The sequence below is a fragment of the Miniopterus natalensis genome, chromosome 1, assembly GCF_054644295.1.
Source record: "Miniopterus natalensis isolate mMinNat1 chromosome 1, mMinNat1.hap1, whole genome shotgun sequence".
Lineage (NCBI taxonomy): Eukaryota > Metazoa > Chordata > Mammalia > Chiroptera > Miniopteridae > Miniopterus > Miniopterus natalensis.
Genome location: NC_142081.1, coordinates 106,474,197 through 106,501,810, shown reverse-complemented (window position 1 = coordinate 106,501,810; position 27,614 = coordinate 106,474,197). Strand labels below are relative to the sequence as shown.

Here is a 27,614-nt window from a genome sequence, read left to right as displayed (position 1 = left end):
CTTATGACTCATTTAATCCTCACATTAAGCCAGGGAGGTATAGGTACTGATAGTATTCCACTTTATGGAAGTAGAAGAATAAAATACTCACAAAGTCACAGAATTACTAGTAAGTGGTTGGAAGCTGATTGTAAGCTAGACAGTTTGGCCCTAAAGTTGTTGTATTGTCTCTTCCAAATCTCGTTTTTGTTTTTTTTTTAATTATGAATTTCCCGGTAGGCTTTTTAAAATACATACATGCTTATAATAGAAATTAGTTGACAGTATTATACGTACTACTATTTAATATGCTTTTTTTCACTTAATATATTGAGAACCACTTTCCTTATCAGTGTAAAGCAAACTCACAAGTAGTGTTTATGTAAATAAATTTTATACTTTATCTAAATAAATTAAATTCACATGACTGTTTGCTTTGAGAACCACTGAAATGTTTTCTTTTGCATAATATACTCCTCCAACTTATAGTCATTTATTTAGTGCTGGCTGTATAACAAATTATATGCCTTTTTAAGTTATAGGAATAAAGGCACAAATAAAGCCTCAAGTTGCTCAGAAGTATAGGATAAGACATGCATTTAAAAAAGTATTCTAAGTTCTACAGTAGAAATATTTCTGTTGTGTAGGTTTCAGTATTGGATTTACACTGAACATTTAAGAAAATATCTAATTTATAACCTTCCTTAGCATGAGGACTTTGTGATGTTATCTAACTTCCCAGGCCTACTTATTTGGTAGTTCCTAAGCTCTAGACATATCTATATACTGATAATTTTCTAAAGGGTGGTGTTTTATATTTCTAGGACTGTAATAATACCTTTTCACTTCCCATTTGTTTGGTGAACTCGTCTTTCCCATGCACATACAGCTTAACATTTTCTCTGGGAAACTTTTCAATTCACCTAAACAGAAAGTATCTTCTGTCATTTGTGCCACTACTGTACCTATTTATTGACATTTATCTTAGCACTAATAACACTATGTCTCCTGTATCCTTTACACATTTGTCAGTTTCTGAAGCTTACTAATTCTTTTTATTCTTAATACCTAGGAATAGGGCTAAATGTATATTAGACACTCAACCATTCATTTTTTTCTTTTTTAATCCTCACGTGAGTATATGTTTTTATTGATTTTTAGAGAGAGAGAGAGACAGAGACAGAGACATTGATGTGAGGTCAGGCCACATTCCCAGGTTGTGGGTTCAATCCCCAATTGGGGTGCCTGTGGAAGGCAACTGATCGGTGTTTTGCCGCATTGATGTCTCTCTCTCTCTATATATATATATCCCTTCCTCTAAAAATAAATAAATATATAATAAAAATAATGATCTATATTTTTTCCTCCCCGTGGTGAAATGGGTCAAGTTGTTTTGTATCTGTTGATTTTGCATAATTTATATTAGTTTCCAGTGTCTTTTACATGCACTTGTGAAAGTCTGAAAATCCAGGTGTCAGTAGCCTAAATCAATTTTTAGTAACTTGGGGAAAAATTCATAATGTTGGAATATGTGATACATGTACAACCATCTCTACTAATTATATTGAAGAGGTTGGTTTGGGTCAAAGGCTGGGTCAGAATATGAAAGATTTTAACTAATGAGACTGGATGTTAGCTTTACAGCAGGATAAACCTCCTGAAATGATTTTGGCAGGAGGGGCTTCTGATCATGTTTACTATTTTGGTTTTCATTTTTACTTTTAAAAAAAATTATTTATTGATTTTAGAGAGAAATGTTGATTTGCTGTTCCACTTATTTATGCATTCATTGATTGCTTTTTGTATGTGTCTTGACTGGGGATTGAACCCCCAACCTTGGCATATGGGGACAGTGCTCTAACCAACTGAGCTACCCAGCCAGAGCTCATTTTTACTTTTTGATCACGGTTTTGAGAGGAGTATTGGGATGGGCATGAGAATTGTGGGACTAGAGGCTGGAAGACCAGTTATGTTCATCTAGGTGAAAAGTGAGCAAGGCATGAAGATGTATTTAGAAGATAGAATCAGTAGGACCTGGTATTCAGTGGAATCTAAGTATTAAATTAGGTGGAAGAGATTGGGAAACTGATGCGTTGACAGTACCTTTAATCAAGATTAGAAATACCAAGGTGGTTGATCTGTGGATGAAGATAACACACTTAGCTTAAAATATTTTTGTATATGTTTCCAAATTGAATTAGTATAGGTATATAGCTCCTCAAATTGGTGTTTTTGATTAAAAGTTGTATATTTATAAATTAGTGTATGGGAATAAAATGAAATAATATCTTTTTCAAAACACTCTTTGCTTAAAATTATATTTTTTTTGTGTAGCATGTTGGCAATTGGATATACTAATGTGGAATTTAGGAGAAAGGTTTTGGTTTGAGTTATAGTTTTGAGTCATAGTATGCTTATTATTTCAAACTATTCATAAGATTGGCCAGAGAGATATATAAAAATAGATAAGAAAATGCAGACTGGAATCCTTGGGAATACTTAGCATTTAGTGGCAGATAGTAAGGGGGAACCCTCAAAGGATAGCAAGGATCAGTCAGAGACTTGAAGGAAAGCCAAAGAAGTGGTAACTCAGAGCCAAGGGTGAAAAAGGTTCTAAAAGGAAGATGTGGTTATCAGCCATAAGTACTGAAGACATCATTAGGATAGAGGCTGTACTATGAAACAAGTGTCCATTTAATTTTGCATATAAGAGGTTCTTCATGACTTTAGGGGAATTTCATTGGAGTATTTGATACGAGCACATGAATTCAGGAGTAATTGACAGGTGGGGAAGGAAATGTAAACATTTGTTGATCATTTACAAGTGATCATTTATAACTTAAATATGTATAACTGTGTTTAATTTTAGAGTACCTTTGCAAGGTAGGTATTGTGCCAGTTTACAGATGAGAAAAACCAAAATTTAGAGAAGGGAAAAACTTTCCTTAAGTGAAATAACTAATAATGGACAGAAGTAGGATTTTAATTTATGCCTGTCCCTGCCTTCTTTATTCCATTGCAAAGGCAGGAAGAAAATGAAGACGTCTGTAGATCATTTTATCAAGTAGTAGGTTTTTACTATAGGAAAGAGAAAGGGTTTTTTGTTTTGGTTTCTTTCTTTAAATCAGAGGTCCTTTGAAAGAGTAAGGTGTAGTAGGAATTAACAGAGCATGTATTTTTATTGTCTTCCTTTAGATTTAAAGAGCATGTACAGAATAACTTGCCTAGAGATCTTCTAACTGGTGAACAGTTTATTCAGCTGCGAAGGGAATTAGCTTCTGTAAATGGACATAGTGGTGATGATGGTCCTCCTGGTGATGATCTGCCATCGGGAATTGAAGACATAACTGACCCAGCAAAGGTAATTAGACTTATGTAAAAATCCTTCAGTGCATGAGAAACTAGACTTTATATTCCTTAACTGTTTGTGTGGTATGACTTGTAGCTCTTATAAAGTTGATTTCTGATTAAAGCAACTGGGCATTCTTTAGCTGGTATGGTTTAAAAAGAGATGTAAGTAGAGAATTTATTTTACTATGAGACATCTGGAAATAGCTTAGAAGGAATATTTTTGCCTACATTGTGATGTACTAATCATATTTAAAAAATACATTAGAAAGTGGTTTGTCAGAAAATTGTTATAAATTTTAGTATGTTAATTGTATTTGCACAACATTGATTAACAGTTTAAAACCCACCAGTATTCTAAGACTAAAGTTTATGTGGATAATCAATGATATTTTAAAATTTCATTGTATGACTTGTGTGACTTTAAATTTTTTTCTTTTTCTCCCCAAGCTAATTACTGAAATAGAAAACATGAGGCACAGAATCATTGAAATTCATCAAGAAATGTTTAATTATAATGAACATGAAGTTAGTAAAAGGTGGACATTTGAAGAAGGTGTAAGTGCTTTTGTAATTGTTTTGAAAATATAGCGATAGGATAATGTGTTTTTCAGTTTCAAATAATGTCTATACTGCTACTTTTTCTTTATTTTTGCTTATTTAAGTAATAACTTAAGGCATTCTTTCCATTTGTTGCTACCATTATCAATTTTGTCATTTTCCATGATCAATTTTAGAATCCTACTGAATTCAGACTTAACTTGAATTGTAAGATATCTCTTTACTGTGAACCATACTGTTTTACAATTGTTCAAATTTTTTTTTTTTTTAATCCTCACCTGAGGATATGTTTTTATTCATTTTAGAAAGAGAGGAAGGGCGAGGGAAGGAGAGCGAGAGAGAGAGAGACAGAGAGAAATATCAATGTGAGAGAGAAACATGCATCCCTTGCCTCCTGTACGTACCCCAACTTGGGATTGAACCTGCAACTTGGTTATGTGCCCTGACTGGGAATGGAACCTGTGATCTTTCGGTTTATGGGACGACACTCCAAGCAACTTAGCCAACTGGCCAGGGCCAGTTGTTCAATTTTAAAATCAACTTTATTGAGTTATATTTTACATACAACAAAGTGCACCCGTTTTAGGAGTACAATAAAATGAGGTTTTTGTGTTTTTTTCTTCACAATTCTAATTTTTTATTTCTGTTTTTTTAACAGCTTTATTAATCCATTTAAAGTATAGAATTCAGTAGTTCATAATACAGTCCCAAATAGCTACAACTGTCACTAGTCAACTAAAAAATTTTTTTTTTGATTGATTTGAGAGAAGAGAGAGACAGATACAGACATCAGTGTGAGAGAGAAACATCTATCGGTTGCCTCCTTAACGTGACCCTTTCATGTACAGGACCAACCATCTGAGCCATGCCAGCCAGAGCATTACAATCAATTTTAGAACATTTTCTTCACCTTAAAAAGAAACCCTTTAGCTCTCACCCCTCTATTCCCTTACTTACACCCCCAACCTCAGCCCCAGCCCTTAGGTACCACTAATCTACTTTTTGTTTTTATAGATTTCCCTGTTCTGGCCTTTTATATGAATGAAATCATATAGTACATTATCGATATCCTCAGAGGATTGGTTCCAGGACCCCGTGGGTACCAAAATCCTTCGATGCTCAAGTTTCTTATATAAAGTGGCATAGTATTTTCATATAATCTATATTTGCATGTAGAGTGCAGCAGGGTATGCCTGCACATCACTTTATTCATGTGGATTCAGCATAGTGCTTGGAGTGTGGCAAATTCAAGTTTTGCATTGTGGGACTTTTTGGGCTTTTTCCCCCCATTGCTTTTTCAGAGGGAGTGGAAGGGAGGGAGAAACAGAGGAAGAGAAACATTGATGTGAGAGAGACACATCGACTGGTTGCCTCCTGCCTACACCCCAACTGGGGCCTGGGATTGAGCCTGCAACTGAGGCACGTGCCCTTGGCCAGAATTGAACCCAGGACCTTTCAGTCCAAAAGCTGACTGACTCTCTAACCATTGAGCCAAACCGGCTAGGAGTAGGCTTTTTTTTTTTTTAATACTTTTGATCTGTGGTTGGTTAACTCCATGGGTGCAAACCCTCAGATCTGGAGGGCCAACTGTATGTGGTTAGACTGGTTAGTAAAATGATTTTTGACGAATGTCTGTGCATTGCAATCACCACAAAAATCAGAATATGGAACTATTCTGTCATTCCCAAAGATCCCGTTGGCCCATTTTCAGACAATAACCCCCATTTCACTCCTGCCCTAGGCAACCACTGATCTGTTTTCTGTTCTGAAGGTGTAATTTTTAAATTTAAAAATACTCAACAAAGAATAAGGTTTCCTGAATATGAAAAAATTGTGTAGTTCTGTTAAAATAACTGAATAAATGGAAAATACATTCTGTTTCTCCCATTTGTAAAGCCTAAGGAATTTAAGGGCTTTTAATGCAAAATGTTTTTTTATCGTGAAATACAGTGATTAAAATTTTGGTGTACATATTTTGGTGTTGGTATTGGTTTATTTTCATTGCCATGCCACTTTTATTACAGATTAAGAGACCTTATTTTCATGTGAAACCATTGGAAAAGGCACAACTAAAAAACTGGAAAGAATACTTAGAATTTGAAATTGAAAATGGGACTCATGAACGAGTTGTAGTTCTCTTTGAAAGATGTGTTATATCATGTGCCCTCTATGAGGAGTTTTGGATTAAGGTAAGAAAATTATATACTCTGAATCTTGAATATATTATAAACATTGACTAGTGACTAACCTTTTTTGTACTTCTGTTGAATGTTGTTCATATAACTATATCTGTTGCATTAGGAGATGGTCTGCTTGCAACCAGATTTGACTGCTGCATATGCCAACCTCGTTGCCTCTCTTCGTCCTTCCTTACAGAAACTAGTCTAGTGGTTCAATAAAGGTGCTGAATGGGTTTAAAAATAGAATTTTATCGTTGTCACATATTTAATGGCTTGTTCAACTGTAAATTATTCAGTATTTCCTCTGTTTCTGTGTATAGTATGCCAAGTACATGGAAAACCATAGCATTGAAGGAGTGAGGCATGTCTTCAGCAGAGCTTGCACTATTCATCTCCCAAAGAAACCCATGGTGCATATGCTATGGGCAGCTTTTGAGGAACAGCAGGGTAAGAATGAGGAAACAGTTGATATTTTGGGGGATTTTAATTACTTCTGGATAAAGATAGAGGAATTGAATCTTGAGGGATAGTATAAAGTAGAGGTCAGTAAAGTTTTTCTGTAAAGGGCCAGATAGTAAATACTTTAGGCTTTGTAGGCTGTATGGTCTCTTTCCTCACAATTCTGCCTTTGTAGCCCAAAAGCAGCCACAGACAATACATAGGCAAAAGAGCATGTTCTATTTTTAAAAAATTAAAAACAGGCAGAGGGCTGGATTTAGCCTGTGGGCTGTTTCTTGGCAATACCTGGCATAAAAGATATTTCAAAAGTTCAAACAAAAGCATAAACATTTAATTACTATTTCTAGGTAATATTAATGAAGCCAGGAATATCTTGAGAACATTTGAAGAATGTGTTCTAGGATTGGCAATGGTTCGTTTGAGAAGAGTAAGTTTAGAACGACGACATGGAAATATGGAAGAAGCTGAACATTTGCTTCAGGATGCCATTAAGAATGCCAAATCAAACAATGAGTCATCGTTCTATGCTATCAAACTAGCCCGACATCTTTTCAAAATACAAAAAAACTTTGCAAAATCAAAAAAGGTGCTTTTGGAAGCAATTGAAAGAGACAAAGTATGTATTTGTGTTTTTTGGACTATCTTCCATAAAAAACCAGTGGTTGTTTTTTGGTCGTTTTTTTATTTATTTTCATTTTGGCAACTATGATGAAAGATTTGGTCTGTATGTAATATGTTTAATTACTAAATGAAGACAACAGTCCCTCTAAACTGATGTTGCCATTCTTTTAAAAAAATTTTAAATTATCAATTAAAAGGTAGCAGACATTGTGAAATTCTATTTTCTCCACATTTAGAAATTTTATGGCAAATTTACTGATTATTAAGTAGAGTAGAGGGCCAGGGAGAACAAAAGCATGGCAGTTGCCTACGCTATAAGAAATGTAGTGAGATTATTCTCCTTTTCCAAAGTATTTTATTTATCAATTGATAGGAGGCAATCATTTATTTTTTTATTTTTTGCTGATTCCAGGTCTGTTTTAAGACACAGGTTTATAACAGTTTGCTTCCAGTTGCAGCTTAAGATGATTATCTACAGTTGTAAAGATTTAATTTATTGGGAAGTATAGAGATTGTTTTTATTTTATGTTTTAGTTTATATTTGTCATGGTAGGTCAAGACACATTAAACTCAAGGTATGATGTAGGGCTTTAACTTATTGACATTGAACAGTTTATGTATTGTTTGGGAAATACTAGGATGATGTGCTATCAATGTGCTATAATTAGTTTTTACTCATTTCAATGAATGCTGAAAACATTTAACATGAGTTACATTTTAATACCACACAATTTTCAACATTGAATTTTTCAAATTGAGACATGAAAATCAGGGCATTTTAGATATCTGTGGTCTAATCAAAATATCTCAGAAATATTATTAATTGATACTACTTTTTACACAGGAGAACACAAAGTTATACCTCAATTTACTTGAAATGGAATATAGTGGTGACCTCAAACAAAATGAAGAAAATATCCTAAATTGTTTTGACAAAGCTATACATGGTTCATTACCTATTAAAATGAGAATTACATTTTCTCAGAGAAAAGTGGAATTTCTTGAAGATTTTGGTTCAGATGTTAATAAGTAAGATCTTAATTATATATTATCTATTTGAATAGTAAATGAGCATTGATAATTCTGGTTGGGCATTTGATGATTAGTATAAATTAATATATTGTTAGATTTAAAATGTTTGCCTATGTTACTTTTTCATCAGGTATATGGGGTAAATTCAGTTTTGCAAATGTATTTATGTGTTTAATAGTAGGACATACGGTTTTTCTTTCCTTCCAAACGGTTTTCAAATTTTTAGCTTGGTAATTTAAACAATGAGTGGATGAGGGAAGGCAGGAGGCAGCAATCCCATGAAAAAGGAAATGGGTCAAGGATTGAACCTTGAAACACAGAAACATTTGTTGATAGGCCACTAAAGGTAGATAGGATTAATCTGGAATAGGAATGTCATTTTATTTCAGATTGGAAAAGAGGATGGACGTGGTTCTACAGATGATACCTAATGGCCTCATCTTCGTGCATTGTAAAAGGCTGAAAGTTGAGGGTGGTAAAAGGGTTCACTCTAGGCGATTTGGGAAAAGCACAAGTTTAAGATTTAAATTTGCAAAATAGAAGAGTAGAAATTAGAGTGTTGCTGTGATTCCACCCATACATGAATCTAGTAGGGAGATATCCCAGTTCCTGTTTGGCATGTGCCTTCTCTTATTACTCTAATTTAGAGTGATTTTCACTGAAATAGCTATTGATAAAATAAGTGATTTTTGTGTCTGTATTTACATGTGTCTGCATGCATTCTTTTTTTTTCTTCCAACTTTGTATGTTGAGATTTGGTTTTATTTTTGCTATTAGCTAAGTAAAAAACATATATATTGTGTCTGTGGTACAGTCAGTACATTGTGTGTAAATACATCCTTGATGGCTGAGTAAAATTTTAGTTAAAGACAAAATCATTTAATGTGAGTTACATTTTAATACAATGGTATATATATGTGCTTGGCTTCAATGAAATGTTTTATAAGAATTATCTAATGTAAAATACATAAGAGTCTAATGAAGGGTATAGGTACTGTTATTCTTTGGATGAAAAGAGGTTTAAAGAGCAAAAGGCATTTTTTCCAAGGTCACTTAGCTATTATATTATGCAGCTGGAATTAGTTATTAACATTGTGCAGCTGGGTTTAGAACCTACTGCACAGTCTGTGCTCTTAAGCATCTCATGTATATTTAATTTCTTTGTTTTGCACTGAAGGAAGTATATAAAAGAAATGAGCACTGGCCGGTTCTGCCGGTTAGAGCAGCAGCTCCCGACAGAAGGGTCCCGGGTTCGATTCTGGCCAAAGCCACGTACCTCAGCTGCAGGCTTGATCCCTGGCCCTGGTGGGGGTGCGTGTGGGAGGCAACCAATCGATGTCTCTCTCACATTTATGTTTCTTGCTCTCTCCCTTCCACTCTCTGAAAAACAGTGGAAAAAGTATCCTCTGGTGAAGATTAAAAAAAAAAAAAGCAATGGGATGTGTAGTTCTAGCTTTCAGTCTAGTTGGATGGTATGGTGATCAGAGGAAAATCTAAGTGCATGTAACAAGGCTCAGGATCTGAATGGGTTTCCCACCCTTCATAGGGGAGGTGGGGCTTCATTTGGTTTACTGGATACTGAGAAGCTGAGAGGATAAAATGTGAAAACAAGTTAAAATAATGTTCGTTGGGAGGGTTTCCTGAAGTAGTAGAAATGATGGTTGTGCTGTGCTTTGAAAGCTAGTCTGAGTTCAGAGAACATGCAGTTCACAATCGACAGTAGGAAGCAATTAGAGTTGATAGCGATTAAGTGATACTTTAATTTGGCAATAATAGGCAGACAAATGGGAAGCTCAATACAAAGATGCCAATTAGGCCCTTGCAAATACAGTTAAGGAGGGTATTTAGTATCAGGTAGTATGTTGTTGAAATTTTTAAAAAGGAATAATATGGAAAGTAAATGAGCCACTTAAAAACTTAAGTAGCAGTATAATGAATCGATATGAATTAATGTTGAAGTCAGACAGGTGTGGGCTTAAATCCTAGCTCTGTCACTTACTGATTTATGTATTCCTGTTTTCAAATTTTTTCACAAGGAGATTGAGCCTCTCCTCACTTAACTCACAGGTTCTTAAAGGCGTTAAGGAAATTAATCCATTTACAGTGATTGATAATAAGTAAACATTCAACCTGAGATTACTGGTATTAACAATTTTACAAGTCACATCAGAATTTTATTAAAACTAATCTTTTTAATCAATAACCAATTATACTGTAGTTATGTATTAGTTCTAATTCAGTTTATCACATGGCCAAATTTTAAATATACTTTATCCTAACTGGTGGCAGGTATCTTCAGTAGCATTGTTAAATTAGATTCTAAAATACACAAATTGTAGAATTGCCAGGTCGCATGTTGCATTGGGCAAAAACATCATCAAGGTCCTTGTCTTAGTTGTAGATTCTAAGGCAGGTTCTCCCCATGCATTAGAAATGGTAAACACAGGTAGCTCTTGGTAAGCATCCCATCAGCTTTAGCCAGCTGTGGTACAGAAAACACTTTTCCAGTAGTTCATCAGAAATTCTGGAACTCCTGGCTTGGGTCATGTTCTCACCTGTAAACCAGTCATTGGTCAGGAGTATAATATAATTAGCCAGCTCTGTATCTTTGAACCACATAGGGTGAGAAGGAAAGTACAGGGCAGTGGTTTCCCAAATAAAAAAAGGTAGCTGGGGACAGATTTGCCTGCTGGCTTATTTTAAAAAAATAAAATAAAAATCAAATGTTGTTTATTGTAACATACTTTGTTTTCCTAAGTAGAAATAACTTAATTTTGAAAATTTAACATCTTGGTTTTTGTATATTCTGATGGATTTATTTTTTAAAATTTCTTCTCAGGCTTCTGAATGCTTATGATGAACATCAGACACTCCTAAAAGAACAGGACTCTTTGAAAAGGAAAGCAGAAAATGGGTATGTACATATCTGTTGAATCAGGAACGGATGCTTAAGACATTTTTCATTGTGTAGATGCCTTTAAAGACAAATATATATGTATTTTCTATCCTCACCTGAGGATATGTTTATTGATTTTTAGATTGAGGGAGAAGACACATATTTTTAAATATTATCTTTATATAGTGGTAGTTCAGATACTTTATTTTCATAATTTGAAAAAATTTTGTATACAACTGAGTCGTTGAGAATGTCAGTAAAACAAATGTAGTACACAGGTAATATTTAAAGTTAAACTTATCTGTAGAAGTTGTTAAAGTTTCCATTTGACTTTTTTTTTTTAGATCAGAAGAACCAGAGGAAAAGAAAGCACACACAGAAGATACAACTTCATCATCTACACAAATGATTGATGGTGATTTACAGGCAAATCAAGCTGCATATAATTATAGTGCCTGGTATCAAGTGAGTTCACATAAATGAATTTTTTGTTCATAGATGTTATTAGAAAAGCATAAATTAGGCTGTTTTTTGTTCTTTTTAAAATATATCTTTATTAATTTGAGAGGAAGGGAGAGAGAGAGAGAAACATCAATGATGAGAGAGTCATTGATCGGCTGCCTCCTGCACTCCCGACTGGGGATTGAGCCTGAATCCCGGGCATGTGCCCTGACTGGGAATTGAACTGCGATCTCCTGGATCCTAGGTCAGTGCTTAACTGCTGAACCATGTCCGGCTGGGCTAGTCTTTTTTTTTTTTTAGGAAGAAACAACTCTGCTTCTGTTCTAGATTGTATAATACATTCTTTTGTGGTTAAGTCCTGGAATTTGAGCAATGAATACATGCCTGTTTTCTTACACATACCTGCTTTAATGATTTTTTTAATGAACTCAGCCATAGTTCTAGTATGCTAACATGTTTGCTTTTTCCTTTCAGTACAATTACCAGAATCCTTGGAATTATGGACAGTATTATCCTCCCCCTCCAACTTGATGGGAAACTGTAAATATCAGATGGAGTGTGTGGAAAGTATGAAGTTATTTTTTTTTTTAATGAGGGATGTAAACATAAGCTTGTCATTTGATAACCTGTCTTCCCTGTTTCTGTGTTAACATGATTTGTTTAGTAATAAGGGAAAATGTCACTTAGTAGCTTACCACAGATACTATTTCCTACCATTTATAAAGTTTACTTTTTATTGGAGAACTATTTTTTTGATTTTTGCATTAAGTGGTCTAGAATTCTTTTGCAATGCATTTGCAACAGAGTTTTGTAGCCTTAAGGGTAGGAAAAAAACTGACTGCAAATCATGTCAGTGTAGTGTAAGATTCTGAAAATACATAAGGGCTGGTTATTAAGGATTTACCTCTCTGTAAAAAAAAGAGAAAAAAAAACACCCCACCAGAAAAGGATTTTTAACCTTTGCTGACCAGGTTTTGTCTGTGTGTTTCAATTATCCTTGTGAATTTTGATCTAACTGCAGAAAAGATACACTGTTAAAATACTATGTCTTGAAATAGAGATTATAAATCAGAAAATCAAATGTTTGCATCCCTTTAAAAAAAAATGAAAATCATATCAAAAGTATGTTGTTTCAGGAGACTTTGTATTTACAATATTCATGTAAATTTGTGAGCAACCTTTCATTTTGATCAAACTGATCATCTTCATTTTTGTAATAAAATCGAAGACTCATCCACTAATTGTTATGAATTTATTTGGGGGAATCACCTAATATTAACTTTATATTCACCATTGGTGGTGGTTCACTGATTTTCAGGTATGCTTTTCTTCAATTCAGCTATCTTCTTCTTGCCAGAATTTCTTAGACCTTTTTATCTTTTTGATTCTTCTCAATCTCTGTGCTTTTGCCTTCTCACTATATAGGAATATTTAAAGATTTAAAGATGAATGTCCCTGGCAAAGCTGTCCAGACAATTTGACTGTTACTCCCTGGTTTGATGAAGTTTTAGTCCTGGTTAACACAATCAGAACAACAAACAAATCAAGACATTGGGTAAATTTTTATTTAGCCTTTTAGTTTACAACATGAGGTAAAAGGAAAATGAGTTCTCCTTAACCAGTATTTTACACAGCTATAGTAAAATATTTTAAATTTCAGGGATGTATAACGGATTACATTTCTTAAAAGTTTGGGGAGAAAGTAAACAAGTTCTAACATAATTCCTTGAATTTTCCAGCTGACTCTTCCATTATAATAGTAACCAGCTGTAATTAGTTACATAAGTTTCTTCAAGGCCATTGAGGATGTCTTTAGATCTGAAGCATTGCTATTTCAATCAATATCCACTAATTCCACTTCAAAAATGAGTTTTGCATTTGGTGGAATTCTGTTGAAGAAGTCAAGGTAAATATGATAAAATTGCTTCCCTCCTCATTCTCAATAACCTTAGTCTAAAATTAGAATTATGCAGACTGGATATTGGCAATTAACTCCAAAGAATGGGGCTGTATAGCTGATTCAGAGGCTAATACATACCAGCCTAATGGTTCCTAATAGAGATATCTTTGTTAATAGAGATTATAGGCTGACTAGATAACTTTACCTTGGACTAGGATCTTCCTTACCTGGGTGCCTAACTAGTACTTCCAAATTAGCCACCACTTAATGAAGACTGCTACTCAGTACTCAAAAATAAAGATTTTGATCTAGCTGGGTATATATTAAAGAATTTTAAGATGCTGAGTTTAGAGAAGAGTGTTGATTTTAAGATGCTTCACATGAGAGAGGGGGCTGCAGTTGGCCAACTCATTTTGATAGGCTTAGAAGAGACTATTCCCAAATAATTGTAATTGATAAGACTAGAGAGGACTTCCAAAAACTTATTTTTCAAACTTACTCTAACTGGTCCAATTAGTACAATGGGAATGGAACCAACAACAGAAAAAACTACCTTCCCACTTAGCTATTGGATTGTTTTAGCTGGAATGGTCTGGAGTCATGGCTCTTTTTTTTTTCTTTTTCTTTCTTTTAATGTTCACAAACTGGGCCTATCACAAAAAAAGTTACTGTCATTAGTATTAACCACAAATGCTTACAGTAGTTGGACCTGTGGTCTCCTTCATTTCACAAATGGTAATCCCCAACATGTGTTCCACTTCTGAGATTTGAGTACTCATTTATAATTGCCTGAAATTATACTGTAGCAAAAATTACCATGAGCCATATCTGCATCCTACATTTGCTACAGTAGTTTGTATTAGGCATCTTAACTCCTCAAAGTAAACCTCTTCAACATTAACAACTGCTTCACAGAGGAAAACTTAAACCTCATAGTTTAAGTCTTGAAAATTAAGAGTGAATGAGGAAAAAAGGAGATTTCCAACTCAAGTTTGAATACTCTGTACCAATACAAAATATTAACTATTGGAGGTGTTGACACAAAAGCATCTAAATGTCAGGAATACTGGTATGAACAGGACTCCTGACCCGGAACTTAACCTAGACAGCATCTTTCATACCTTCAGGTGATTCTTCTTAGTGTTTTTCTTTAATTACAAAGGAAAAAAGGATACTTGGCATCAGGCTGTCCTTTCTTTCCATAAGCCCATTCTGGTTCAATCTCCAGTCGAGCCTTTTCTCCTTTACTCATAGTCAAGAGTGCTTCATCCCACTAAAGGCAAGAACATAAAATCAAAACTAATGGTTCTCAAAAATACATGCAAAACCAGAAGACAGGCAAGATTATATATTAAAAAACCGACACATTTTATTACTGGATTTCATTATGTCGCAAGGTAATGTCCTTGGGCGAGTCCTCAAATCATTGTCCTTTATTTCCTCAATGAAAAAAGGATGTATTAAATAATATTTTTTTAGTATAATACGCAAATGCCTTAAATGATATAATGTAAAAGCACTCTTGTAACGTGGAAACATTATGGAAACTAGTTTATTAGCACTCATAAAATTTTTGCTACACTTTTATTATCATGGGACAAACTTCTGAATTTATTTTTATAGGGATAAACTAACAAGTACTCACTTTAGAACTATCTTAAGATTACCCAACTGTTAATAGTAGAGTCATGAGGGTTCATAAAACAAACTACATGCTACAGCATTAATATATTTTGCAGAAGGTAAAACTACTCAAAGAAATGAGAGAGGTTTCTGGGTTGCCACTACATTTTGTCTAAATTTGGATCTTAAGGCCAGTCACCAAAAATAAATACAATGAAAGAATGTAGAACACATGAATAGTATATACTCTTTTGAAACGTAACAGTTACATAAAGCTCAAGGGATAAAGGCAGATTTGTCACATACTGGAAATTAAGAAAATAAACTAGAAGAAATTTACTGGTAAGCAAATGAGTTATCGAAATAGAAAAATAGCTCAATTTGACAAGTAGTTGCTGTCAACCTAGTATAATCAGGTAGCAGTAAGGTTATTTTCAACTAAACCTTTAGTTTCAAATTATTTTGTATTTTGGGCTCTAGATATTATTGAATCATATTTTAGGACTTAACTACAGTACAAAATAACATACTGAGGGTCCTCAGAACTGCATTTAAGTGTGTTTCATTTACTAATGTTTGGTGTCCTGAGTAAAGACAATTTAAAGTAAGTGGGCCCTAGCATGACAACCTGATTCAACGAAGCTGATAATCAGCATTGCTCTTTTATCTCTTGTACACTGCAGTGATCAGGTACAGCTGACGCCTACCTAACTTCCGTTTTTCTCAGTTTCCTTATCTCATGGGTAAAGGCGTATTTAAAAAATTTTTTTTTTTTTAAAATATATCTTTATTGACTTCAGAGAGAGGAAAGGAGAGGGAGAGAGAGAGATAGAAACATCAATGATGAGAGAGTCATTGATCGGCTGTAGCCCGCAACCCAGGCATGTGCCCTGACCAGGAATCGAACCCTGATCGCCTGGATCCTAGGTCAACGCTCAACCGCTGAGCCACACCCGACTGGGCAAGGCATATTTATATTTGAAAGATTTTTCTGGTATTTGAGCCTAGATTGTGAGGGGTGAGGGCTACAGAACAAACTCTTGCTTTTATTAGTACTTCAGTGGAACAGATATTTTACCTTTATTGATCATGTTATAAGTGGTACAACAGCCATGTAACATCTTACAAGAATCTTCAAGGCAAATTTAAAAAGCCAAACATTCTAAGAATTATTTTATGAAGAAAAAAATTATAAAAGAGGTAAGCTGGAAGTAAATATTTGAGTCCCTGCTGTATTACATGGTTTAAGTGATGTTTAATCTTTTAACAGCCTTGAGGTAGGCTGTACTGTCAATTTTATAGATGAGGAAACCGAGACCTAGAGATATTAACTTGTGCCAGAACAGTTAGTGATGATAGCACCAATTTGTCAGACTCCAAAGATTGTTTTCATGATATCCACAATCCTAATTCTTTATGGTACCATGCCACAAGTCGCATGTGCCAGAATATCTATTGATATATTGCCATTTTTTACTTACTCCTCTGATAACTTTGCCTATTCCAACCTTAAAACTTAAAGGCTTGGCATTTTTCTTCTTCTTTGAACCTGTAAAACAGATTTTCCTTATAATTATTGATGAAATTAAGTTCCAATGAAAAAACATAGGGATTTAAGTCTTTAACTTTATTTCAAAACTTATAATACTATGCATTTGGAAAAGAATTCAGAAAGCTAGGTAGTTTATCAAGGAAGTTCTTGATGGAAAAACAATTATGGTCTAAATGGGAGAGGGGAAGGACCTATATTTACACCACTAAAAGAATCCTGCTTTTATATTAACATACTAAAGCCTCACTTTGGGACATTAACCAAGGTTAGACTAAGCTGCTCTATTTTTGCTTTTCAATGACAAAGAGGTCCTTATTTACCCAGCCAATAAGCAGTAAACAGAAGAGACCTCTTCCAAGTAAATCACAGGTACTAAAGACTTCTGGAAAAACGTGATGGCCAAGAAAAAGGTACTGCCAACCACTGATGTACAAATATTTTATAATGCCTTAAAGCTAAAAAGATTACATTTAGACTTACTTGTTTGAATATTGGTATCAAAAACAGTTCCATCCTGTAGTGTTCCTGTATACCAGCAGTGTACAACATCTCCCTTTTTGGGGAAGTTGGTTTTATCCCCCTTTTTAAGAACAGATTTTGTATATTTTGGTGGACCCTAAAAACAAAGACAACACATACATAGAGTTACTAACTCATGTTTTTTTAGAAGGACAACAAAGAGAACATTAATACAGCCAACTGTCCCTGGCTGGGTAGTTCAGTTGGTTAGAGTGTCATCCTGATATGCCAAGGATGTGGGTTCAATCCTGGTCAGGGCACATACAAGAATCAACCAATGAATGCATGAATAATTGACATTACTAAATATTTTTTTCTATCTAATGAGAATGCATACAGTAATGTTGCATTTCTTTCTGAACTTGAAAAGTTGTTCACACAATGAATGGAATTATCTACAGACATTACCATAACAGGCATATTTCCTAGAACCACCCCAGGATTATTAGGCTCTTTTTTAACGCTAAAGGGAATCTAATCAATGTTGATTCATATATTGCGAGGAAAGCAATTTCTTAATCACACTTAATATATAGAAACTTTAGAGTATAAACCATTTAGTAATAGGAAATGAGAGACATTAAACACCGATTGCTTACCAGTCACTGAACACATAACATCCTACTTAATCCTAACAATCCTCTGAAGAAGGTATCACCTATTTGCATTTTTGTAGATGAGACTGAGGTTCAGGGAATTTATGCAACAGAACTAATGAGTAATAGAGAATGAATGTAGACTTGAGTTTGTCTGAATCCAAAGCCCCTGTTTTTTCCACTATAACAAATTGATACTAATAGTTAAAATAGTTAATATCTATTGAGCACCCTATGTGCCAGGCACTATTACTAATGCCTTACATAAATTAATTTTTTCCACTCTATTTATATTTTCCTCCTTTTTAAAAAAAATTATTTTTAATTACAGTTTACATTCAGTATTATTTTGTATCAGTTTCAGGTGTACAACATAGTGATATAACATTTAGATACTTTACAAAGTCATCTCCCCAGTGAGTCTAGTATCCACCTGGCACCATACCTAGTTATTATAATAATATTGACTATATTTCCCATGCTGTACTTTACACCCATGACTATTTTGTATCAATTAACTTTTAATTTTCACTTCATGAAGTGTAGGTACTGTTATCCCTATTTTGCGGGTAAGGAAACATTAGGGTGGTTAAATAATTTGCTCAAGGCCCTACAGCTCCTATGTGGCTGAGCAGAATTGGAAACCAGGCAGCTTGGATATAAAGCCCATGCTCCTGACCATTTTACTATCTCAAGCATGTATGGGATGTTAGGTATTATAGAAGCCATTTTCTTACGTCAATTCGTTTAATTTCACAGCAATCTGAAAGTCTTTACCCCATCTTTTATAGAGAAAAGTAAGGCCTGGATAGGGTAAAAAACCCTACCCACTTCAGAGTAAGCATTAGCATCTTAAATGAAAGCTAGGCTGCCATCCTCAATCACAAGTCACATCTATAGCTGCAGTATAATGTGCATTATAAAAGTAAACATTAACTCCCCCCCTGACACTCCCACTGTAAGTTTCTTTTATGGTACTATAAATAGGTGTCTACTGGTAGTAGTGTAAACTGGTGCCATCTCTTTGGAATGCAATTTAAACATGTTCAAAGTGTAATAAATAATTCTATTTATAGAAATACACACTCAAGAAGTAATTTGAACCTTAGGAAAAAACCTTTATGCAGTTATCAGATACACTATTATCCATAATGGCAAAAAACCCACACATTTTATGGTAATACGCTGTTTTTAATAATGGGGAACAATTCTTACAACAGTAAGTGAAAAATTAATAGAAAGTTTTAACTACAGTAAAATTTCAACTATTTAAATAAATATATGCATAAAAATATTAAAGAAAACATTCTGGAATGTTAAATATGTTCATGTCTAGGTGTTGAATTCTGTATTCTCTATCCTTTTGTTATTTTGTAATTTAAAAATAGCATGCTATTTTTAAATCAGAAAAATAAATGGTTTAAAAATATAGTTACTTGACAAAAATCTAGTACTATATATCCCAAATTTGAAAATAATGTTAAGAAATTAAAAGCTACAAAATGGAATAACTACATATATTTATTATGTGAGAATATCTTAAAGAAATTACATATAATTATTTGAATGGCTAAGATTTGATTAGTGAACAAAAACCCCATTTTAATTCTTAATGTCATTCCGTTTTCCTCTTTGTTATCCCAAGTTGCATGGGCATGTTGTGCTATCTACATTAGAGGTCGTAAAATAATAATTCAAGCACACATTAACAGTGAAGGTGCCAATCTGCCCACTGATACCCTGGCATTGTTAACAAAAAAGGGGTCTAATGTAATTATGTTTGGAAAACAGGATGTCAAAGTGAAGTATGCCTACATTCTGCACGACTTCTCAAAGCTGTCATTAGCTAATATATGTACTGAGAATGTTCCAATAGGAGACACAACGTACAAGTTTTAATGACGCCAGGAAACATCCTGGAACTTCTGGGACCTATATAACATACTTTGAGAGAAATGCTGCTCTAGTTATTTGATCTGATTTTGGGTTTCATTCCAAGAATCTGGTTGGTTCATGGTGAGAAGTCACATTAGTTCCAAGGCTGTCCTGGAGAGTTATATGCTTGAATGAACCTGGTTCTTAGGTGATTTCCTTGCTTTGCAGCAATTTCTTAGTCCACAGTGATAAAAGGAGAATATATTACATAACTGTTCCTATTATTAATTCAAGAACTATCTGAGCATGTTCTATGTATTAGAAACTAAAGATACATAGGTGAGTTGGCAAACTTGGTCCTGGCCTCTCTCTAGCAGAGAATATAGACATGTGTATAATCACCAATGTTATGAGACCTATAGAGGAAGCACAGGATGCTAAGATAAAGTGGACACAGAACTGACAATAGGGAAGTTAAGAGAAATAACATACTAAGCAAGTAATAAAGTATGGAAGTAGGAAAGGGCAGTTTTGTAGACAATGAGCAGACATTTGTGGTTGAGTATCTATAGAAATAGTAAATCTGGAGCTGGGCAGGGGCCAGATACTGGAAGACTTTGAATGTCATGAATGCTGTCCAGTAGAAATACAATGAGAGCTACAAATGTAATTTTAGGTTATCTAGTTGCCACATTAAACCAATATATTCAACATAATACCACTTCAACATGTAATCTATATAAAAAATACTGCTATTTTGCATCCTTTTTTGGAACTGAGTATTTTATACTGAAAGTACATTTCAATTCAGAATAGCCACAAAGTGCTTGGTAGCCAAATATGGCTAGTGACTACTGAATTGGACAGGGTAGTTCTAGACAGATATAATTACTGAAGATTCTTGAGCAGGGTATGGTTTGCAAAGTACTATTTTAGGAAGATTATTAGAATAACCATTTGGGAGCTGAATGGATGAAGAAAGAAGGCAGGAAATTAGTGAATTTTCCAACACTCAGGTATAAGGCCTTGAAATGCTTGAGAATCAAAAAGTAATAAAGATTTGAAAAAGAAGAGAGATGTTTGAGAGCATTGGTCCTGAGGGAGACATAGGAATGAAAAAGCCAACGATTCAGAGAATTTTTAAACTGGGAAGAAAAGAATGGTTAAAACTGTATGTTAACACTTTGACAGAATACAACACATGAGAAAGGAGAGGACTGGGAATTTATGAAAAAGTGTCTAGTTTATACGGGCAATGTGATAGGGACTTGAGTGAAGGATACTATAAAAGTTGCTGAGTAGCAGTGAAACTAGAAAACATGCTTGGCTAATATTAAGCATTATATACCAAGCCCATTAAACACTTCAGGTGCTACGAAGACAGTGTGAGCACTTAATTGGGCTTAGGCTGGCCAGTTAAATGAAATGAAATGAGGTCTTAAATAACAGGATATAGTTTAGGACCCTCACAGGATCTCTCCAGATTGTCTCCAGCCCTTAATTCCTTTTACTTTTATTTGTAACTCATTTTCTTAACCTTTTAATGATACTATCTGCTGCCTCATACCGCCCTTAATCTAATTTTCTGGAAGGTAAACTATGTTTCAAATTGCTTTTGCAACCCTTTTAGTAATTATACCTCTATTTACCTTATTAGCTGCTCAATATTTGCCCAGTATAACATGTATTAAATAATATAGTTGTAATAAACCTCAGAATTGCTTTATTTTGTGGGTATCAAGCAACTGCAAAATTGCTTAATACCCACATACGTTAATACGTGCTTTTCAACCAGGAAAAGATTATGCAAATTAACTAGCTTTAGTCATAAAACATTTACATATCTAATACCTGATCTTAAACTCTTTCCACTAATAACCAAATGCTACACCTTATCAACTGGCTACACCTCTTTACAAGAACTAATAATATTATTATTAGATTATTATCACTGATACTAAGACTGCTGGGAATGAGTGAGGTCAGTTTAGACATCACAAGTGGCAAGATTACAATGTTTATCTCTACTGAGGCTGTTCTAAGATCTGTCCTTAGCTCCATGAAAGCTGTCCATTTGCAGAAATGATTTTATCTGGTTCTTCAAACCTTTGTACCAAAATATAAAAACCAGGGTTGGTAAAGATTAGAATATGAAACCACACCCTGCAGCCAGGCCTGGACTATTTCTATTGCCAAGGACACCATGTACATTTGAAAAAGCTAAAAATAATCAAAATGAAGTTTCTTTCACTCAGTCCAACTTGGCTATAGAATCAAGACCTTAAAATAGCTTTGAAAGCTCAGAAGTTCTGGCCAGACACAGAGGCAGTATAAAATACAAAGCTAGCCCTGGCTGGTGTGGCTCAGTCAGTAGGAGTGTAATCTCTTACACTGAGTGGTCCCAGATTTAATTCCTGGTCAGGACACATACCTAGGCTCAATCCTCCACCCAGGTTGGGACACATGTGGGAGGCAATGTTTCTCACATTGATGTCTCCCTCCACACCCCCTCTCTAAAAATCAATGAAAATGTCCTTGGGTGAGGTTTAAAAAAAAAAAAAAAATGCTGACATTATCTCAAAGGAAAGGCTTCCTGACTATAAAGCACTGGCTCTTAGGCTTCCCCACTTGGTGCCCCTTAGGCCTTTTTCTGATTCAGTACACCTAAGGGAGATACACTCTAAATCAGTGTTTGGCTCATTGTTAAGTGGCCATATTCAGCTACCTCTCGCTATGAGAAATCAGGGCTGTAAAACAATTTTCTCAAATTCACATGAGAACTAAACAAGAATATATACAAACCTCATCCAGAGTCTCTTCGGACTTGGTTTCTTTGGGTTTATCTTCATTAAGCTTCACATTTTTCACCTGCTCTGACACTTTACTTATACTTTCAGTACCCTTGAAACGCTGTAAGGAAAATATTCTAATGTTTATCATATTCAGGAATTGCTAAAAGCTAGGAGACATCTAGATATTCAGCCTCAATTAAATGAACATCTACCTGCACCATGAATAGAAAATACAGGTTTCATTACTCAAATGTAAATAAAAACTGCCTAAGAACAAAGGAAGAATCTTATGTTAAGCATTTTAATCAACAAATTCTGAACCTCAAACCATCTCACAATGTAAATTCAGAAATGAGAACCATGACTTAAGAGAGATGAATACTATTCAAACAACTCCTTAATATTCTTTTCTGTGGAAGATGGTCATTTCATAGTGAACACATATTGGGGAATTGTTTAAAATTTATTTTTCTAAAGGTTCAGAGTAAATCTAATAGACTTTAAACTCATTAATGAAGTGGATCTTACTTCAGATTTATAATTTTTCAGTGCCCTTTAAGAATATGCTGTCTTAAACTACTAGAGAATTATTTTAAAAATCTGATCCCTTTCAAAATATCAAAACATCCTGCTAAATTGAAGATTAGCTTCAGTAGATTTGACGGCCAGTCCATTTATGGTTACAAAATTGCAAGTGTAAAAACTTCAAATAAATGCATTCAAACTTACTTTGGGGAATATCCAAAATGATATTCTGGCAATAAAATACAATAATACTCACCTTACTTTCAAAAAGATGGTTATAGGCTGTAACCAAATGGTCCTTGTTAGCTGTCTTAGCCACATTTTTAATGTTTCCTAATAACTTATGTTCTGCAAGAAACTATAAAGAAAAAAGCTGGTTAGTCAAAATAATTTCCCTCATATAAGACGGGTCTAAAATTACAAAATGAGCTTTTATGTTAGTAATTGTTTTCAATAGTACTATTAATGATAGAAAAAATGAAATACTGTATTTTATACCCTACTTCACAACAAAAAGAGATTTAAAAAACATATTGAGTACTTGTAAGAATTATTTACAAGACTGGAACTGCAGTATTATGTAGGGGTCGCACTGGTGTGTACTAACCTTTTTCCATCACAGAACTCACAGAAAAGCACATTTATACAGAAAGCACACTTTGGTAACATGGCAAAGCTGCTCCTGACACAATGGGAGCCTCCAGCCATATTGTGCACAGCTATCTTGACATATCTGTAACCCTTTCTTGGCAGGCTGAGCAGCACTGTAGCACAATGCTGGATATATTGTGATTAAGTATATGGGCTGTAGAGTTAGACTATCTGTGTTAAAATCCTAGCTGATTTTAGACAAGGGGTTATGCTTTACTAAAGACTCAGTTTCTATATCATAGTGAAAGATTAGTAACAGCGTATATGTTGTAAGGATAATAACCCACAATAGAATTACGTTTCTCTCAAATACAAGACTAAGTTGGCAGATGGACACCAAAATAGTACTGAAATATCAAGTCATCAAAATCAAAATTATTTAACATTCAAATAAAAAATCATGTAACATGGGGATTTTAATGCTTCCTTTTCTTCCTTGTGGTCCTTGCTTGATTCCTCATTTTCTTACTTTCTGAGTTATTCTCTGACTCTTTTAACCTTTTTGATAAAGCAGTTTTTCTAACGCTATTCTATTGTATTTTTTCTCTCTGCTTTTCCTCTACCACTCCTAGAGAAATGTTCTAAATGATAAGGGTTGATGGGGAAAGGCTACTTTGATTAAACAGAAGTAATCAGTTGCTTTAGGACTCTTGTGACTTCCTTAACAAGGTTTCAAGATAAATATCCAAAATATAAACATCTTGATATCTTATGATCAATAAACTGGTCATTGTCAAATACAAGTTTAAGTATGCAAGTGAACATTGGGGAATATACACTTAAAAGAATGTTATAAAAAATGTCCGACTTTGGAATTAGCCAGTTCTACATTATATTCCACATTGGGATGATTTGTTTATGAGAACCTGATGAATGAAGCACAGTACTGAGGCATTACATGTTAATAAATGATATGCCTACTCTATTCTAGTGTTCTAGCTGAAATATGAATTGGCTTAAAATAATTCCACTAAAATGGTATCCCTGAAGCATGGTCTTAAGATCCCTCGAAGTGAAAAATTACAATCTTAAAGGAACCCAGAAACAATTTTTCTAAATGCTAGCTTAGAATTTAACAGAAACCAGACAGACTGCTGCTTCTGTTTCTGACAGTGGGCGATGCCGTGGGCATACCAAATTGTACAGTCGTTCAACAATTTAAGAGGTATGAATGATTTTAATTTCTGAAGGAAAAGTCTGACAAAAATAACGTGACAACAGACAGAATGTTAAGATGGAGACTACGCTGAAAAATACAGAGCGTACACTATGAAGAATGCGAAACAGATTTCTTAGTTTGTTTATAACAATGGGAGACCGTGGTACATGAATTGCGCACGTACTCCACGGTATAAAGGTGATCGGGTCACGTAAAGGGTTCGTGTTTTTGAAATGTTAAATCGAAATCAACGGATTAAAAACAAAAAATCACACGCATTAGTATTCAGTATTAGCAACTGATGAGAAAAACAAGTCGCACACATCGTTCCCACAGAAATCCCATCCTTCCCCGTTTCCCTAACAGCCCGCACTCCCCCTCACGCCCCCTCTAGAGGTCCCATCCAAGGCCCCCGTCCTCGTCCCCGCGACCCCGCAGCCGCCAGTCTCTCCCGGGTCCCTTTTTCATGGCCTCCACCCTCACTCAAGGATCCCAACGAGGTTCTAATTCTGCGATTGCTGCCTGCGAGCCACGAGCCGTAAAGCTGCTCCACCCGCCCAAGAAGGGCCGGCCCGAGGGGCGGGAGCGAGGCTCCCCGCGCACGCCAGGCCTCTCGGGCCTGCCAGGCCAGCGGCCGCGAGAGGACGAGGGCGGGGGATCGGAGGAATATGGAATGTATGGGCATCTCAGGGGGGGTGAGGCGTCCCCGGGCCGCACCAGCCCGGCTGCCCCGCCGCCTCTGGTACCGAATCTGAACCGTGGTCCTGTAGAAACTTGATAATGTCCTTCTTGGGGAGCTGCTCGCTGCGCAGCTGCTCCACGGTCCAGGCCCGCTGTGGAACGGCCGCCGCCATCTTCCCCCGCTGCCTCTGCTTTACTGAGCCGGCCCGCCTCGGTTCCGCGCCGCCCCGCCCCGCCCCGCCCCGGGAGCTGGAGGGGCGGGGCCCCTGCGCCGCCGCGCGAGATTGGGGCCTGTTCTTGAGTGACGTCAAGGCTGTGCTCTGAGGGCTTCTTTGTTGAGTACGGGCAAAAACCAAACTGATGTGCCCTTGCAGAAAATTGCAAGCTGCCTTCCGTTCTTAACCGGGACCCTGGTGAGGAGAACGATATTTACCAGCCATTACCCACACTTGTTTGTTAACGACGGGCTGTTATGCCTTTAAAGTCTATAAAAAACAACAGAGACTTCAGGCATCTAAATCTCATTTTATCTAGTTCTAGTCTAAATATTCACACCTAAATAGACTCAGTCCTTGTCCATCAGAACAACCCATATCCGACTGTCTCCCTTTTGAGACTCACACAAATGAAACTAAAATACAACCTGTCCTCCCCCCAAATACAAACACAATAGAAACAGTTTGTCTAAACGCAAATTCAGAGCTTGACTAAATAAAGCAATGTGATGAGAGTGACATTAATATTCAAAACACCATAATGTGTGTATACTTTCCCTCAATATACATGGAAACAGATTTATGGAGGTTACTTAAAGGGGCCAGGTTTAGAGTGGAGAAGTCTGAGATAGAAAGCTTTTGCTAAAGTAGACATACCACAACGACAATATTAATAAAGATGTGAGTATCAGAACGCCCGTTTTCTTTAGGATTTTCCAACGAATATCAGCACCAAACCATTTACTTCCCTTTTAACAATAAAAATATTAAGATAATCGGTTGTCACTCCTAGTACTGCAAAAAAGAGACCCGACATTTTGTTTTCTCAGCCTGGATACAGAAATAAGACATCATTTCAGTCTAAACAATTTCGCTTTTCACCTCATCTTCTGATTTAAAAACAACCAACAAGGAATAAGGCACGTTAGACGCTCAATAACGTTAAGTTCATAAAAATATGAGTATCCATTGTCGTGGGGAATCTCAAGGTTATTTTTTTAATCTTTATTGTTGAAAGAATTACAGATGTCCCCCTTTTCCCCCCATTGACCCCTTCTACCTCACCCCCACCCCTCGTCCCAGGCCTTCACCACAAAGTACTTATTTTCATTATTTTAAGCGATACCACTTTATCAATGACGCCCGGACACCTAGTCATTGGAAAAGGAACTCAAATTCGGAGTCTATAGAAAAACTGAAAAGGGGACCAAATTTAGAGTAACTCCAAAACAATGCGCATGCCTCTCCTGAATGGCTGCGAGGGTTTCCGGGAAGCCAGCCAATCATCTTCCCTATGCAAACTCTGGCGGAATTTTCAACTGGATAACCTGGTGTCAGTACCGCCCTGTGGTCTCACGGTTCCGTGCGGAAGTAGCGGATGGAGATCGAAATGGTAGCGGTTCAGCTGCTGCAGCTGCTGGAGTCTGAGAGAAGCCTTTGGTGATCGCAGGCCTGATGAGCGGACGGCAAAGAACCCTTTTTCAGACCTGGGGCACAGGCCTCTCCCGATCCGCTGGGACCCCGGGTTGCAGCTCTGGAACTGAGCGGCCTCAGAGCCCTGGCACCTCCAGGGCGCGTTTTCCAGCGGTCGCAGAGCCTGCTGAGGCACAGCCTGAGTCGGACGATGATGTGTTGCTGGTCGCAGTGTACGAGGCAGAGCAGCAGCTGAGTCTAGGGAATGGCGGGTTCTGCACCTCAGCGGGCGCCCTGTGGATTTACCCTACTAATTGCCCAGTGCGGGACTACCAGCTGCACATCGCCCGGGCCGCTCTGTTCTGCAACACGCTGGTGTGTCTGCCCACCGGGTTGGGAAAGACTTTTATTGCCGCCGTGGTCATGTACAATTTCTACCGCTGGTTCCCATCTGGCAAGGTGGTCTTCATGGCCCCCACGAAACCTTTAGTGACTCAGCAGATCGAAGCTTGCTACCGAGTGATGGGTATCCCGCAGCTCCACATGGCCGAAATGACAGGTATTTTAGAAAGAAT

The 27,614-nt window shown here is 36.0% G+C and overlaps 3 protein-coding genes and 1 non-coding gene across 8 annotated transcripts in view; 3 read left to right on the top strand and 1 right to left on the bottom strand.

The window, feature by feature from the left end:
* PRPF39 (pre-mRNA processing factor 39) overlaps window positions 1-12,775 on the top strand; it is a 36,595-nt gene extending 23,820 nt beyond the window's left edge. For all 4 annotated transcript variants that reach the window (XM_016217357.2, XM_016217358.2, XM_016217360.2 and 1 more), the window contains 9 exons: window positions 3,175-3,340; window positions 3,778-3,885; window positions 5,913-6,077; window positions 6,389-6,515; window positions 6,875-7,143; window positions 7,993-8,177; window positions 11,020-11,094; window positions 11,421-11,541; window positions 12,013-12,775. In XM_016217357.2, coding sequence (XP_016072843.1) covers window positions 3,175-3,340; window positions 3,778-3,885; window positions 5,913-6,077; window positions 6,389-6,515; window positions 6,875-7,143; window positions 7,993-8,177; window positions 11,020-11,094; window positions 11,421-11,541; window positions 12,013-12,069 — 1,273 coding nt within the window. In that variant the 3' untranslated portion in view covers window positions 12,070-12,775. The remainder of the gene's footprint in view (window positions 1-3,174; window positions 3,341-3,777; window positions 3,886-5,912; window positions 6,078-6,388; window positions 6,516-6,874; window positions 7,144-7,992; window positions 8,178-11,019; window positions 11,095-11,420; window positions 11,542-12,012) is intronic.
* On the top strand, window positions 7,225-7,310 carry LOC148094293 (small nucleolar RNA SNORD127). Its single transcript, XR_015713678.1, has one exon. It is a non-coding gene; the product is annotated as a small nucleolar RNA SNORD127 (small nucleolar RNA).
* Window positions 12,776-13,081: 306 nt separating the features above from the next.
* On the bottom strand, window positions 13,082-25,584 carry FKBP3 (FKBP prolyl isomerase 3). The gene is made up of 7 exons (XM_016217361.2): window positions 25,477-25,584; window positions 23,177-23,278; window positions 22,406-22,513; window positions 17,094-17,229; window positions 16,543-16,610; window positions 14,614-14,711; window positions 13,082-13,427 (listed from the first exon to the last, which is right to left on the bottom strand). The coding sequence occupies exons 1-7, from the start codon at window positions 25,582-25,584 to the stop codon at window positions 13,373-13,375; spliced, it is 675 nt and encodes a 224-aa protein (XP_016072847.1). The 3' UTR covers window positions 13,082-13,372.
* Window positions 25,585-26,979: 1,395 nt separating this feature from the next.
* FANCM (FA complementation group M) overlaps window positions 26,980-27,614 on the top strand; it is a 38,521-nt gene continuing 37,886 nt past the window's right edge. For both annotated transcript variants that reach the window (XM_087824912.1, XM_016217350.2), the window contains exon 1: window positions 26,980-27,598. In XM_087824912.1, coding sequence (XP_087681038.1) covers window positions 27,082-27,598 — 517 coding nt within the window. In that variant the 5' untranslated portion in view covers window positions 26,980-27,081. The remainder of the gene's footprint in view (window positions 27,599-27,614) is intronic.

Excerpts from the sequence above, each read along its gene's own strand:
- FKBP3 (XM_016217361.2), bottom strand. The coding sequence starts at position 25,584 with ATGGCGGCGGCCGTTCCACAGCGGGCCTGGACCGTGGAGCAGCTGCGC. Across the intron at positions 22,514-23,176 it reads ACCATCTTTTTGAAAGTAAG|CGTTTCAAGGGTACTGAAAG; the intron begins GTGAGTATTATT and ends TTTTCCTTACAG. Across the intron at positions 16,611-17,093 it reads TGATACCAATATTCAAACAA|GTTCAAAGAAGAAGAAAAAT; the intron begins GTAAGTCTAAAT and ends TCTGTTTTACAG.